At 44.3% G+C, this 17,137-nt stretch overlaps 1 protein-coding gene across 5 annotated transcripts in view; it reads right to left on the minus strand.

Annotated features, from left to right (window-relative positions):
• NHSL2 (NHS like 2) overlaps window positions 1-17,137 on the minus strand; it is a 138,348-nt gene that overhangs the window by 42,326 nt on the left and 78,885 nt on the right. The window contains exon 1 of one of the 5 annotated variants that reach the window (XM_031660459.1): window positions 1,914-3,455. The exons of 3 other annotated variants lie outside the window; for them this stretch is intronic. In XM_031660459.1, the coding sequence (XP_031516319.1) occupies window positions 1,914-1,941 (28 nt within the window). In that variant the 5' untranslated portion in view covers window positions 1,942-3,455. Of the gene's footprint in view, window positions 1-1,913; window positions 3,456-17,137 lie in introns of those variants that run through there. One more of the 5 variants, XM_009197804.4, reaches the window with a different exon arrangement.

Genomic DNA, 17,137 nt, shown 5'->3' on the forward strand with positions numbered 1-17,137 from the left:
GGTCAAGAGGAGCTACCTGGGCTTGACAGCTGCCACTAGGGAGGGAAAAGTTGGCAAGAAGCTGTTTTTAGTTTCCTCCAGATGTCTGCTGGCCTCGGACCCTTTGGCTCTGTCCCCCAGGAAGGAATGTCTGTCCTAGGCAGCCTCTGTTTTGCTACTGGAGCTAGGGAGTGGGTACTCCCATCTGGGGCAAGAGAATGTGCCAACTCCTACTGTGCTTTTGCGGGTGAATCATTTCCAGGTAGGAGCTGTCACGAGTCATCCTGGTGTTCACCTCCATTGCTTTCCATGAACCAGTCTAGTTTCCTAAAAATACCTGTCCCTATTTCCCAGGCCAAAATGCTCCAGGAAATTCCTGCAGCCCATGATTGTCAGAGAAGTGGCTGCCTCTGTTAGTTTGACCTGTATTCTGATGAAAGGGATTAGTCACTAATATTGCAAAAAACAATATGTGACTTTAAAATTATATCTGTTAAGAATAATGAATACTTATAGAGGGCTACTTATTATACTTTATCCTTTATAAAGCACTTTATATATTAGGTTGAACCATACCAAATTGCTGGCATTTAAATGCTTTGGACAGTTTCATAGGTTTCAACCTAATACATTTTCTCATTTATTCCTCACCATAATGCTGGGTAGGTATTTTTAGCCCCATTTTACAGAGTGGAGTACTAAATCTTAGAGCGGTGAAATGACCTTTGACTAAGATTATATATATATAGGAATTAGCAGGGTTGAGACTTGAACTAAGTCTGTCTGATGCCACCTCTCATGCTCCTGGTTCTCGAGGTAGGATGATTCAGCCTGGAAGACCACCGCAAGGCTTCGAGACTCCTAGACTATCCTCAGGAATCCCCTGGCTGGTTTCACTTGTCACCTTTTCTTAGTGGGAGAGATCAACAGGTGCACAGATGCCTGCAAGTAGAAGGCTCTAAAGTGATGAGGTGACAAGTTCTAGTTTTAAGGCTTTGGGAGCCCTGAGGAGGTACAACAAAGACAATACCCGAAGCCTGTTAATTCATCCATGCATTTATCCACCCAAGAGAATGCTTCTGGGTAGCTCCCATGTATGTGCCAGGCTCTGCACTAGGTGCTAAGTTAGTGCAGAGCCTAGGCTGCCAACATTCAGGGAAGAGGCTTAATCAGCAGGGCTTCTACCCTTTGGCCAACCTAAGAAGGGGGCTGAAGCAGTGGAGGCTGGGGTGAGATCACCATGTACACGGGACTTAGATTTCCTGTGACACTGCTCTGTCTTCCTAGTCCAGGCATGATTTGGGAGGTCACAGCTTGTGTGACCAAGCAGAAAGAAGCTGGGCTGTTGCCTGGTGCTTCAGGAGTCTGATACCACCGAGAGTTTCAAGGCTGCAGGGCTGGAGGAGGCAGCAGTAGGAAGGGAAAAGGAATGCTGCTGTTCCACTCCTCGGCATGGTAATGCGGAAGCTGGCGGGTGGGGCCGATTAAAAAGAGCTCCCTCCCAGGCAGCCACCGGAGGAAATTCCTTTCTCCTACAGCCTAGCTGCTCTGAACCCTTGGCTCCACCATGGGGTTGGGTCTTGTAGCTGGACAGCTTGGGGAGAAAAGGCTGGGCGAGGGCTGGTTTAGAACTTAGGCAGTGGGCATGAGACCGCCACCTTTGTCCAGGGACAGTATGTTGTCCTGTGGGAGATAATAATATTTCTCAGCTTCTTGTCAACCCAGAGGCCAAGCCCCCAAGCCTGCTGTGGAGTCCAAATGCTTCCCAAACCTGGCCTGACTCAGGCCAGGGCAAAGCTGGCTGCTCCACCTGTCCCCAGTGCTCTCCAGCCACCTGCCTCCTCCCACTCTGCCGACACCCATCCAGGCACCAAACCCCGAGCTCAAACCCTGATGCGAGTCTCCTCGCAGGATGCAATTGAGCCCATGCTTACCATTCCAGGCTTTAAGCTGTGCCGCCATGGCTGTCACCACTGCCGCCCAGGAGCACAGTGGCTCTGGGGCCACACAGTTAAGAACTCACAGTTGAGTAAGCCACAATGTGGGTTCTTCACACCACACACTCCCCAGCCATAGTGGTAAGGATTTCCTCAGAGCCCCATTGCCAAACACTCTGCTTTTGAAAAAAAAGGAAACAGGCATTGGGTTTTGAGTGTGATGAGAAGCTGTGAACAGAGGCGCCTCTGAAAGCAAAGAAAGGGGAACCTGTGACAGACCTCAGATAATCACCTCCTGAGCACCCAGGCTCTTTCTATATCTCTGTGGCCATGCTACAGCTCATGGAAAGACCAGGGCCATTTGTACAGCAATGTGCCACATAACAGCATGTAAGTTAATGCAGCAGTCCCCATCCTTTTTGGCACTAGGGACTGGTTTTGTGGAAGACATTTTTTCCATGGACTTGGGTGGGGGCATGGATTCAGGATGAAACTGCTCCACCTCAGATCATCAGGCATTAGTTAGATTTTTATAAGGAGCGCACAATTGAGATCCCTCGCATGCGCAGCTCACAGTAGGGTTCGTGCTCCTATGAGAATCTAATGCCACTGCTGATCTGACAGGAGGCGGAGCTCAGGTGATAATGCTCGCTAGCCTGCCGCTCACCTCCTGCTGTGTGACCCAGTTCTTAACAGGTCATGGACTGGTATGGGTCCGTGGCCCAGGGGTTGAGGACCCCTGGGTTAATGGACTGCATATATGACAACCGCATATATGACGGTGGCCCCATTAGATGATACCATAGTTTTGCTCTATCTTTTCTAGGTTTAGGTATGTTTAGATACACAAATAAGTACCATTGTGTTACAACTGCCTGTAGTGTTCAGCACAGTCACATGCCATATGGGTTTGTAGCCTTGGAGCCATAGGCTGTACCATATAGCCTAGGTGTGTAGCAGGCTACACTATCTAGGTTTGTGTAAGTACACTCTATGATGTTTGCACAATGAGGAAATCACCTAATGACATATTTCTCTCACAGTGTATCCCCATTGTGAAGCGAGGCCTGACTGTACTTGGCTTGGCTGTTCTGGTCTGCACTCAACCAGCATACCTTGAGTTTATTGGAGTCCACAAACCAAGACCCTGAGAAGCTTCATGAGCTGCCTTGAGTGGCAAAGTTGAGGATTTTGTCCTCAATGTCTGACCTTCTAGTCCATCCCTACCAACCACAGAGACACACAGCTCAGATGACGTTTTGAACCTCTCTGCCTGCTCAACCTCCACTGTTCAATACAGTAGCCAGAAGCTACATGTGGCTCTTAAGCTCTTGCAATTGTCAGTCTGAACTGAAATGTGCTGGATGTGTAAAATATACACCGGATTTCAAAGATTGAATATGAAACAAAGAATGTAAAGTATCCCATTAATAATTTTTAATATTGATTACATTGTAAGACACTATTTTTGATATATTGGAGTAAATAAAATATATTATTAAAATTAATTTCGCCTTTTTCTTTTACTTTTTAAATGTGGCTACTAGAAATGGGGATGCTGGTGGCTGGGCGCAGTGGCTTACGCCTGTAATCCCAGAACTTTGGGAGGCCCAGGCAGGCGGATCATGTGGTCAGGAGTTCGAGACCAGACTGACCAATATGGTGAAACCCCATCTCTACTAAACACACACACACACACACACACACACACACACACACACACACACAAAATTAGCTGGGTGTGGTGGCAGGGGCCTGTAATCCCGGCTACTCAGGAGGCTGAGGCAGGAGAATTGCTTGAACCCGGGAGGCAGAGGTTGCAGAGAGCCGAGAATGCACCACTGCACTTCAGCCTAGGTGACAGAGCAAGACTGTGTCCAAAAAAAAAAAAAAGGTCGGGGGGGGGGATACTGGTGCCAGAATTGGCAAATAGATGAATGAAATAAAATAGTCCAAAACAAACTTATGTATATATGAGCATTTAGGGTATAATAAAGGTGGCATTTCAAATCAGCTGGGGAGGGGAATGTAGCTACTACGACGAAATTCAAAATTCCGTAAGTGGATGGCATTTGTGGCCCACATTATATTTCTATAGGATAGTGTGGTGCTAGACTTTCTATTTTACCTAAATGTCCATTAACAAGGGATGGGTTCCACACATCATAGTGCATCCACACAAGGGGATGATATGCAGCCATTAAGAAGAATGAAGGAGATCTCTTTGAGTAGAAATGAGAAAACTGCAGAGCTACTGGTAAGTTGAAAAAAATGGGCAAGGAATGGGCCAGTATGTATTGTATGATCTTATTTGTGTATCAAAAGCACACAGATGCTTATATATACACGGAACAAGTTTGCAAGGACACACAAATAACTGTAACCCTTGATGATTTTGACATGTATGTTTCACTTGAAACTCTTCAGTACTATTTGAAATTTTAACAGCAAGTGTGTCATTTCATAATAACAAACCATTAAATATATTTATTTTCATATATTTAAAAATAACATATCATAACGGTTTACACAAAACTATTAAAATAAAAATAAATAAAATAAAAATTTAAAAATCAAAGTTTCGGCCGGGCGCGGTGGCTCAAGCCTGTAATCCCAGCACTTTGGGAGGCCGAGACGGGCGGATCACGAGGTCAGGAGATCGAGACCATCCTGGCTAACGTGGTGAAACCCCGTCTCTACTAAAAAATACAAAAAACTAGCCGGGCGCGGTGGCGGGCGCCTGTAGTCCCAGCTACTCGGAAGGCTGAGACAGGAGAATGGCGTGAACCCGGGAGGCGGAGCTTGCAGTGAGCAGAGATCCGGCCACTGCACTCCAGCCTGGGCGGCAGAGCGAGACTCCGTCTCAAAAAAAAAAAAAAAAAAAAATCAAAGTTTCTATTATTCAATTCATAGCTTTACTACTATTCCTCCACTTGTAAACACCCCTCTCAACTTCCTCTTTCTTATTCCTCCCTTTCTGTCCTATTCTTTCCAAACTTTCTCTTTCCTCTCTGCTTCAAAACCCACAAGGGTCTATGAATGAGGAGCCATTCCACTTCTGTTGGCTCCCCTTGCTCAGCTGCTACCTCTGTCTTTCTGCCAAGGAAGAGCCTGAGGAAGGGCACCATGTTGGGTACTGCTCGATTCCAGACACAATAACCAAAGATGGCCGCATCAGCTCTATCAACTGTGGAGAAAGAGATCTACCTTGTGGAAATACATCTTACCATTTCTTCCTAGCAATTTTGCTACATTCATGTTAAGAGAGGGCTACACAGAAGAGAGGACAATAACTCAGTAAACTGTGTCTGTGTGTTTTTTTCTTTCCTGGTTCAAGGGTGGGTGGAGGCAGGGTAAATGCAGGAGGCATTGAAGAGAAGGTTTGGTCCACATTTGGGAAACCAATTTAATTGCCACCTGCAGTTAAAAATCACTAAGACGGTTTAAGTGTTTTGAAAAGAGAACTATAGCGGTTGGAGAAAGGAAAAAAGCTCTCCAGCTTCTGGGAAACAGGTATAACAAGAGATGTGTTTGCTCCAGGGCAGATGGGAACCTCAGTCCTTAGAGTTTAATTGAGAGAGGAAGAAAGACAAGAGGTCTCAGCAGACTGTCAAGCAGATAATAGCTTCTGAAGGGTGGGACTGCAAGAACTGAGAAATGAAAGACCTGTTGATGTGTGTAGGGGACAAGTGGTGTGGGAAAATACCAAATTTTCTTTAACACTCCTTCTCAATGCAAATGGAATAAATTCTTTCAAATAAAGAAGGGTTTTGAATGTCTATTGGAAGTTTTTTGTTTATCACAGAGAGACTTTCCCCTCCCCGCTCTCCCCCAAAAAGTTAAGGACCCAGCAGTGCAATAAGTAGCAACAACACCAGACGGGAAGTCAGGAGACAGCTGTGGTCTTGAATTTGCAGAATATGACAACAAATGGTATGTGTGAAATTCCCCTGGAAGCTGTAAAGCATAGTTAACTGCTAAGTGAGGTTAACTGTTATGAAACTTAAGTTTGTCTGTGGCCCTTCCCATCTCCTCCCCTTTTGGGCCCTCTTCTCTTCCAACCTGTTGGAACAAAAACTACTGGGCCAAGGTTTGAAAGGAATCCAATTCAAAGAACATATATATTGGTTCCAGAGAAGATCGCCTAGACTGAAGAACGTTTTCAGCATCCTAAGTTAATGGTAACTCAGCTATTTTTAAAGTAATATCCCATTCAGAAATTGGAGGGCTAGGAAGAGATTTGTTAAATGATACAAAATTACAGCTGGGGAGGAGGAAAAAGTTCTAGTGTTCTATGCCATTGTAGGATGACTATAGTTAAAAATCATGTATCATTGCTAGGCATGGTGGCATGTGCCTGTAGTCCCAGCTACTTGGGAGGCTGAGGCAGGATGATTGCATGAGCCCAGGAGTTTGAGTCCAGCTTGGGCAACACAGCAAGACCCAGTCTCTAAAAGAAAAAAAAAATTTAAAAACTCAAATGATAATAGATAGTTTAAAATAGCTAGAAGAAGGATACTGAATGTTCCCAACAGAAAGAAATGATAAATGTTTGAGATAATGGGTATGCTAATTACCCTGATCTGATCACTATACATGATCCGTATCAAAACATTACTATGTACCCCATGAATGTGTACGAAGAATTACATTTGTCATTTTTAAAACAACTTAAAAATTGGAAGCAATTTACCTTTAAGAGGAATTCTGCACTCAACATAAAGCTAGAATGCCATATATTATCCTACACGAAAGGAAATTTTTAAGTACTAAATGCTTTTTTCAGATTAAGTCTAGCAAGCTGATTTTTGGACTGAAGGACTGACATCATACTGCTCTACAGAGGCGAGATAAGGAGAAATGGATCCTCCATACATTGTACCTCAGCAGCCTTGGGATTGGTTTTGTGGGCTCCAGTGGCCCAAGTCCTGGGGACACAGTTAGCTAAAGTATCTCCTTGCCTCTTCCTCACTCCCAAAAGTTAGTCTGTCACCAAGTTCTGTTGATTCTACTTCCCAAATCTATCCAGAATTTGGCCATTTCTTACCATCAGCACTGCCACCACCCTAGACCAAGTCACTATTTTTTTTTTTTGAATCAAATTTTTTATTTTTGTAAAATAATTCTATTCTTTATCAGCAAACATATAAATTTGTAATATGTGGGGTTTTTTTATTATTATACTTTAAGTTCTAGGGTACATGTGCATAACGTGCAGGTTTGTTACATATGTATACTTGTGCCATGTTGGTGTGCTGCACCCATCAACTCGTCAGCACCCATCAACTCATCCTTTACATCAGGTATAACTCCCAATGCAATCCCTCCCCCCTCCCCCCTCGCCGTGATAGGCCCCGGTGTGTGGTGTTCCCCTTCCCGAGTCCAAGTGATCTCATTGTTCAGTTCCCACCTATAAGTGAGAACATGCAGTGTTTGGTTTTCTGTTCTTGCGATAGTTTGCTGAGAATGATGATTTCCAGCTGCATCCATGTCCCTACAAAGGACACAAACTCATCCTTTTTTATGGCTGCATAGCCAAGCCACTATTGTAGGCAGAAGTCTCCTAAGTGGTCTCCCAGCCCCCTCTCCTGCCTTCTGGCTCTAAGCAGGAGCCACAGTCAGCTTTTTAAAAGAGTAGCCCTACTGTATCTCCCTTCTGCTTGGACCTTGGATGAGGAGACCTTTGGCTAATATCTGTCTACCCCTCTGGGCTGAAAGCTCAGGGTTACCAGCAGGAACCCTGTCTGTTTTGATCACCACTGTAAGCTCAGACCTGGCCTCATGCCTGGCATGTAGTAGATACCTATTTGTTGAATGAAGGAATGGATTTTAGCAGTGCACATTCGTACAGTGCTTTAAAGGTAACAAAAACTTCATTTGATGCTCAGAATAACCCTGTCATAACCCTGTGTTATTGCTCTCATTTTGCAGATGAGAAAATTGAGGCTCAGAGCATTGCCTAGGTTAGCAGAGTTAAAACCATGCCTTTCTGGCTAAACCCCTCAGGGAGCTACGGGAGTGTGGAGGGGGCATGGAGTTCAGAGGCACTTTGATATTTCTTGACTGTATAAGGGGCCACTTTACTCAGACCTTCAGGGCCCTAGAGGCAAGTCCTGTGGGGATTCCCTGCCAACCAGCAAGGGAGGACAATGGATTCTAAATCAGGCTTTCCTGGATGACTACTCTAACTACAGTGACCTTATTTTCTGAATCTCAAATCAGAATTCTTGGTCTGACAAGCAGAATAAAATACTTGAAACTGGGACTTTTCTGGAAAATCCAGGGCACAGAGTTGCTGTACCTATACCACATGGCAGCTACATAATAGGCCCTTCTTGGCAAATTCTGACCCAGACACCTTGGTCTACCACATCTCAAGAAGATTTCTTTTAAAAAACAAAAGCTGTTTTCTGGGCCTCACCTCAAATTCTTTCCATCTACTTTTCTTGTTTGTTTGTTAAATTACTTCCCTTACTTGCTCTTATCTTTCCTGTTTACAGCTTTCTTCTTGGTCTGCCCGGAAGAGCTTCTAGGTCCTGCTTGCTGATGGATGCTATAAGTGATTGAGAGAAATCATAAGCAAAACTGCTTGGGGACCACGGCAACAGGGGCCATGGCAACAGGGGCCAAGCACTGAGAGACAGCCCTTCCTGGTTTCTGTTTTAGACCAAGTGGTGCTGATAAGGCCTGATGGTCACATTGTGTCTGCTAATTAGGCAACACTGTTAGCAGAAGGCATTATGGCAAAAATTCTGGTTCCAGAAAGAGCTTTGCAATGCTGTTGCTTTACTGCACCCTGCATTGCAATGGCGGGCTCATGGTAAAGAGCATTGCCAAATCCAGGGCTGAATCTAAAATTTGTCCCAATTACTCCTCACATGTGGTTCAAGTATACTTAGAGCTCCATGATGGACAGGCAGGCAGGTCCCAGTGTTAGGGTGACAATTGCAAAAGTTTAGTTGTCATTCTCTTGGGCCTGGAAGTCAAGAATCATAAGGTTACTCAAGCAATACATCCTAAGGATTTATACTGACGTCTGGGAGAGAAGGGACTTTTAGTGAATTGGGGTGCAAAGTCTCTTCCCATGGAGGTTATCTATCTCTCTGATGTACTAGGTGCCCTTGAACAAAAGGGTGGGCTCTGGAGGGGCTGTGAATCTGCCCTGCCTTTTTCTTGTCTTTGTTTTTTTTAGATGACGAACTCTTTCAAGCATATGGGAAAATATTAGGAACAAATTCATTTCTCTTTATTTGCCCCATAACATTTTTCCTAAAGAAATAAAATATTACAGCTTGAGTTGAAGCCCATGCATGTTTTGAAATGTGCTATGTATGTGCTCATAAAAAATAAACTACACAGTATGGGTTCTATGTTCTTAAACTGTATAAATTGCATCAAATTGTACATATCATTCTTTGCCATCATGAACATTCACGGCATATATACCCTTGTTCACCTGTCTCAGAGTTTCTCTAGGGTAAAGACCTAGGAGTGCAATAACTGAGGTAAAGGGTGGTGTATAACTATTTATACACTGTTAGATGCAGTAACTGCACTTTCATAAAGCTATACTGGGGTCGGGCACGGTGGCTCACACTGGCAATCCCAGAATTTTGGGAGGCCAAGGCAGGCAGATCACCTGAGGTCAGGAGTTCGAGACCAGCCTGGCCAACATGGTGAAACCCCGTCTCTGCTAAAAATACAAAAATTAGCCAGGCGTGGTAGAGCACGCCTGTAATCCCAGCTACTCGGGTGGCTGAGGCAGGAGAATCACTTGAACCCAGGAGGTAGAGGCTACAGTGAGCCGAGATCATGCCACTGCACTCCAGCCTGGGCAACAGAGTAAGACTAGGTCTCAAAAAATTAAATAGATAAATAAATAAATAAAGCTATACTAGGGGAATATTCACACACACGCACACATATAAGTCCAAGGATGTTCATTGCTCCATTGCTAGTGATAAGGTGAAAATGGAAACATCCTCAACATCCATCAACGGAAGGTGAGGCAGACAACCTGTGGGCCACCCACCCTATAGAATACCCTGGACTTTGGAAGGAAGCAGGCCCTTTCTCACCCATCTCCTTGACTCCTGGATTGAAGAAATAATGTTGCTCACAGCACAAGGCCAGGTATTCGGGAAATGAACGGTAACTGCTGGTGTATTGGATGGAGATACCCTGACTACTGCCACGTGGGGGCCTGGTCAAGGTTCTACATCTGCAGAGAAACCACCTTTCCTGGCAACAAATTCCAATATATCTGGGGAAATAGTCCAGAGAATAGATTAGAACTCAGGTTGTAGAACCATCATAAGGAGACAGACTTTATAAATATTTGAAAGCAATATTAGCAAATTGATGAGATGGCTTGCCTTGTCTCAAAGCTAATTGAACAAGAGAAATAAAAGTCTTTTTCTTTTAGTTGTGAACATCGAGAAGTAGATGTATTTGTGGTACCTGGCTGTGTGTTGACTTGAGAAGTCCAAACTTATCTCTAGAAACACAAGCACACTTGCATTTACTAGGAGCTTAGCAGACACAAGTCAGGAAGTTTAACTTGAAAAATGACGTGAATAATCTCAACAGATAATACTTCTTGAATGTCTTTATGCATTAGGCACTGAGGTGGGTGCTTTGCATTCTTTGTCTGGACTAGTTTTCATAACAACACTGCAAGGGAGATACTATACACCTCATTTTATTGGTAAAGAAATGGAGAGGTCAAGAAACTTGCCCAAGGTCACCATGGTTAGTGATAACCAGGATTTGAACTCAGATCTGTTTGGTTACAAAGCTTGTGTTCTTCTCAATACTGCACTTTGGAGATAGAAGTACTAACCCAGTTAATGAATTTGCTGAATTTGGCCTTAAGCCTAATATATCAAAGAGGAATCCGACAATGTTCTCCATGCCTCCCTCACTCACAGCCTCCTTCTGAACAGAGTTGACATATGGATTCCTCAATCTTGGATCACTATTTACTCATTCAGTAAATATTTTGTTGAGTGGCTACTCTGTGCCAGGCACTCTTCTTTAGGTCACAAATGGACACACCAGATAGCCTGGGCCTGAGTCAAGGGTAGCCATCTTTCAGTTGGGTCTGAGGGTGCCCAGAGGTCTATGAAGTGCTCTGCACTGAGGACTCAGGCTGATAAGAATGTTCCAGAGGGTGGAGTGACCAACTGACCCAATAAGAACCCCTCTCTTGGGGAATGTGTATGTGACAGATACCTACAGAGGAGCATAGGCAGTGAGGCGGCCCAGAACCCAGGAGAAGCCCAGGGAGACAGCAGTAGCAGAGCCATGGGGAATGGGGAAAGCAAAGTTGTGGGGAGCAGTCTTGTTCAGCACTCCTGAGACATCAGTTGTGAAGAGCAGTGGCTGCCAGGGACGGGCTCACTTATACATTAATACTTACACTCATGTCCCATCACCCAAGGAAACGGAAGCACACCTTTGTTCTTGCAACCCGAAACAGGCCATCTAACCTACAGCTCTTGGAAACTCAGACCATGAAGGGCTGTGCTTCACAAGGCACAAGCTTGCACTTCTGAACCTGGCTCTTGAGTTCTGTATTTGATCTTCTTGGTGCGCGTGTGTGTGTGCGTTCATGTGTGCATGCATGTGGGGACAATGAATTAAAATACATTTTGCTGGACGTCCCCCTCTGCCAGCAAACTGGCATTCAATCCAGGCTTCTTGGTCCTGGCTTGTGATCAAGAAACAGTTCTGCATGAAGCTGAAAGAGGGTAGTAAGGATCAAAGAATCTCTTTTGACACTCTAGGACTTGCATCACGTGGATTTGTGGGTCATGGGCATCCTGAAGTGTGGCTAGACACCTAAGGTCTTGGGGACACAACACTTGTGGGCTACATCCACCGCTGGGCTGTTGTGAGAGCCTCAACCATACTCATGGGGAACAAGTGGAAAATCTCTGCCTTCCCTGACCACACTCCAACCCCCACCACCTCAGGTTCTCATCCTGTTCTCCAAGCACACATTTGAAAGGCTTATCACATGCTGTGATGGGGAGAGAGATTATGGAGGAACAGGCACTCCTATACACAGCTAGTGGGAGGGTCAACTGTCAAAAAATTTTAATGCACATTCCTGTTTACCCAACAATTCCACTTCTAGGGATTTCCAGTATAGATTTAGTGCACATGAAGATACATGAACAGAGAATACATGAACATTGGAGTATTATGTGTAACAGCAAAATACTGGCAACGACTCCAATAGAACACAGGTGAGATAAATTGTGGTTCAGCCATATAATGGAATTCTCTGCAGCCATTAAGAAGAACTATGTAGCTAAGATATGTACTGATATGGAATGTTCTCCAAGATACAATGTCAGGTGAAAAAAGCAAGGTGCAGAATGTTGTGTATAGTATGTCATCAGTTACATTAAAAATCTTTCTCTATCTTTCTTCCCCACCCCTTCTCCATACACACACACACACACACATACTCACACATACTTGTATATGCACAGGTCATTTTGGGAATGACACCAGTAACTGGTATCTGTGCTCGCCTCTTGAGGGGGGAGCTGTTGAAGTGGGGATGGGGGGTTAGGGGTAGGCAGGAAAATTACTTTTTTTTCACAAAATAGTCTTTTACACTGTTGAATTTCTTTCCACAAACATATAGTACTTTAAAAATGTAACAGTAATAAGCAAAAGCAAAATTAATTGCAGAATTCCTCATCAATAGGGGATTGGTTAAATAAATTGTGGTATAGTCTTAGTAAGGAATACTACACAGCTATTGAAAAGAAGATATACAAAGATGTCCATAGACATATTAAGTTTTAAAAATCAAGGCTCTGTGTAAAATATATAAAGAATTTCATTTATGTAAAAAGACATGGCTGGGCACGGTGGCTCACGCCTGTAATCCCAGCACTTTGGGAGGCTGAGGCAGGAGGATCGCCTGAGCTCAGGAGTTTGACACCAACCTAAGCAACACGGTGAAACCCTGTCTCTACAAAAAATACAAAAAATTAGCCGGGTGAGGTGGCCTGTGCCTGTGGTCCCAGCTATTTGGGAGGCTGATCTGGGAGGATCACTGGAGCCTGTGAAATTCGGGGCTGCAGTGAGCCATGATTGCACCACTGCACTCCCGCCTGGGTGACAGAGCAAGACCTAGTTTCAAACAAAACAAAACAAAACAAAAAACAAACAAAAAAACAAAAAACAACAACAACAAAAACAAGATATAAATACAAACACACATGCAGGCATATACATAGGAAAAGTTCTGGGATGATATACACCCCACTGTTAATGTGCGTAGTCTTCGAAAAAGACTATAATTGGTCAAGTTAAAGGCGGACTTTCATTTTTACCCTAAATATTTGTTGATTCACTTTAGATTATTTTTTCTACAATAAGTTCACATTTTATTTTACAATAAAACACACAAATGATAAATTACAGGCAGGATAACAAGTCCCACTCTTAGAGGGACCTGCATTCTAAAACTTGGTTTCCCTCTACACTCCTCCATCCCAGATCCCCCAGTGGCTTCTTAGAGCAGACAGACCCAGCTCCCAAGCCTGGCACTGGAGGTCTCAGTGCTCCGGGTGCATCTCACCTTTTCTCCCACTGCCCCTTCACACTTTCCTCTGGAAAGGCCACTGGGATGCCTCCCCAGCCCCAAGCAGGTGTTCATCTTTTCTCACTTACTCAATTTGCTTCCCCCGTGCTCTGTGCACCTAGATACTGCTTCCTCCCCACCCCACCCCTAGTTTATTGAACTTCCTTTCACTCATGGTATACGACCCAGCCACCTCCTGCAAGCCCTCTGGAATCCTCTTGCCCATTAGCGAGTGAGTATCCCAGGGACTCATTCTGAGCTTGGGAAGCTGCCTTGTGACATTCTTTATTGGGCTATCTTGTATTGTTAGTTAACTTCCACAGAATCATTTAACTAAAATGTGAATATCACTCTTTTGTTTACGAAGCACTTTCACAACTATTACTTTTTTTTTTTTTTATTTAACAAATCCTCCTGTCCATTTCACGAGGTAGGCAAGGCAAGTATTGACATTATTATTCTCATTTCATTGACGAGGAAACTGAGGGGTAGGGAGGCTTCTTGTTCAAGGTGACACAAGTAGAAAGTGATCTAGAGGAACCTAGATCTTCCTGACTAGTCTAGACACCTGCTTTTGTTCCCCCAGTCAGAATATAAGTCCCTGGAGGACAGGAAATGTGTTTTCAATGACTTTGTGCACAATAAAGGTGCAAAGGGAAAGTCATCAGCATTCTGACGGCAAGCTTACAAAGAGGACAGGACAATCGGCCAACCGAAGGGTATGTAGTGAGGACTTGCCAAATGCTTAGGTCAGGGCTGCATGCTGGAGGGAGACAAAGGCCATCTTCATGTGAGGCCAACGCACCAATGAATTAGGACACAGTCAAATATGTAATGAAGGTGATTTGAGGTGGTACCCAGAGGAACTTTTTCCTTTCTTTATTATTATTGTTATTATTTGAAACAAGGTCTCCCTGTTACCCAGGCTGGAGAGCAGTGGTGAAATCACAGATTACTGCAGCCTGGTCAGTCTGGTGGTGATGTGTAGTATGGACTGAAGGAGGCTTGATAAGGGGCCCCAGAAAATGTCACCAAGGTGCTAATGCCCAGAAGAGTCAGGCCTTGAAGCCAAAGTCAAGGCCATTTCATGGAGACCCATGTGGGAGTTGTGCTTTGTCATGTATTATTTAAGGTGTTAAGAAAAATTATCTAAAACTTGACAACAAGGCAAAAAATATCACTGATACCCTTTCAGGAGCATATGAGAGCACCATCCATGCAGCTGTTTGACTTACAATTCCCTATTGATTAAGTCCCAGACTCAGTAAAGTTAAAAGTTAACTTGTAGAAGATGGGTAAATTGCAAATGATTTTTGTCTGATAGAAATGAAAATTAATTCTGTCCGGTAGAAAAGGCAGCCACAAAGGTTACCATTTTATTACCCTGTAGAACTAACCAGTTTTTGTTTTTGTTTTGAGATGGAGTTTCGCTCTTGCTACCCAGCTGGAGTGCAATGGCACGATCTCAGCTTACCTCAACCTCCGCCTCCCAGGTTCAAGCGATTCTCCTGCCTCAGCCACCTGAGTAGCTGGGATTACAGGCATGTGCCACCACGCCCAGCTACTTTTTGTATTTTTAGTAGAGATGGGGTTTCTCCATGTTGGTCAGGCTGGTCTCAAATTCTTGACCTCAGGTGATCTTCCTGCCTCAGCCTCCCAAAGTGCTGGGATTACAGGAGTGAGCCACCGCACCCGGCCAGAACTAACCAGTTTTGTATCCAACTTTTTTGTTTGTTTGTTTCTCGAGATGGAGTCTTGCTCTGTCATCCAGGCTGGAGTTCAATGGCATGATCTTGGCTCATTGCAACCTCCGCCTCCTGGGTTCAAACGATTCTCCTGCCTCAGCCTCCTGAGTAGCTGGGATTACAGATGCGTGCCACCACCCCTGGATAATTTTTTGTATTTTTAGTAGAGATGGGGCTTCACCATGTTGGCCAGGCTGGTCCTGAACTCCTGACCTCGTGATCTGCCCGCCTCGGCCTCCCAAAGTGCTGGGATTACAGGTGTGAGCCACCAAGCTGGGCCCCAACTTTTAAATCTTATTCCAGCATTTTTGTGAAGTCTCTCACACTTTTTAAAAACTACTTTGTTGCAGTAAAATATATGTAAGATACAATTTGCCCTTTTAAGTGTACAATTCAATGGCATGAAACGTATTCACAATCTTGTACAACCATTACCACTATCGATTTCCAAAATGTTTCATCACCCCAGACACACTGTAACTGATAAGCAGTAATTTCCTATTTCTGCCTCTCCTAGGCCCTGGTAACTTCTAGTCTACTTTCTGCCTCTGTGAATTGGTCTGGTCTACATGTTTCATATAAGTGGAATCAGACAATATTTGTTCTTTTGTGTTTGGCTTTTTTCGGTTAGCATAATGTCTTCGAGACTAAACTATATTGTAGCATGTGTCAGAACTTCATTCCTTTTTCTGGTTGAATAATATTCCACTTTATGGATATCCCACATTTTATTTCTCTACTCATCTGCCGATGGACATCTGGGTTGTTTCCACCTTTCAGCTATTGTGAATAAAGTCTCATTGCAGGTCAGACCCCCAGGCTGGGATGACCCCCAGCCCAGCCTTCCTTCATAGCCCAGGCCTTCTCATAGCCCAGTGCTATGAACGTTCATGCAATTGAACAAACCTATTCAAGTCTCTGTTTTCACTTCTTTTGGGTATATACCTAGAAGTGGAACTGATAGGTTATATGGTAATTCTATGTTTAACTTTTTGAGGTAATTATATGTTTAACTCGATCTTTTAAAAGCAGGTCGGGCTGTACCGCCTGTAAATCCCAGCACCCTTTGGGAGGCCGAGACGAGGTCAGGAGATCGAGACCATCCTGGGGCTACCTGTGAAACCCCGCCTCTACTAAAAATACAAAAAATAGCCGGGCTGTATGGCCTGTAGTCCCAACTACCTCGGGAGGCTGAGGCAGGAGAATGGCGGAACCCGAGGCGGAGCTTGCAGTGAGCTGAGATCCGCCACTGCACTCCAGCCTGGGCGGAGCCAGACTCCGCCTCAAAAAAAAAAAAAAAAAAAAAAAAAAAAGTAGCTTTTACTGTAATGAAGTTAAATAAATCTTAATACTGATCACTATACATTTGAATTAGAGTCATGTTTTTACCCCTTTGAAAATTACATCTTGATAAGGGTGGTTTATTTACCTTGCTTTTTTTTTTTTTTTGAGATGGAATTTCACTCTGTCTCCCAGGCTGGAGTCCAGTGGCATGATCTCGGCTCACTGCAACCTCTGCCTCCCAGGTTCAAGTGATTCTCCTGCCTTGGCCTCCCGAGTAGCTGGGATTACAGGCACCTGCCACCACACCCAGCTAATTTTTGCATTTTTAGTAGAGACAGGGTTTTGCTATGTTGGCCAGGCTGGTCTTGAACTCCTGACCTCAAGTGATCTGCCTGCCTTGGCCTCCCAAAGTGCTGGGATTATAGGCATAAGCCACCACACTCGGCCTACCTTGCTAATCTTTAAAGCAGAAAGCTGACCCCTGCGCCTCCCTGTGACCCGCATTACTTACTGCATCTCCCTATAAGTAAGTATGAGAAATGAGGGCCCCCTTGTTTAACCAATGAGGCCAGCAAGATACTTTG

This window comes from Papio anubis, chromosome X (assembly GCF_008728515.1).
Source record: "Papio anubis isolate 15944 chromosome X, Panubis1.0, whole genome shotgun sequence".
Taxonomy (NCBI): domain Eukaryota; kingdom Metazoa; phylum Chordata; class Mammalia; order Primates; family Cercopithecidae; genus Papio; species Papio anubis.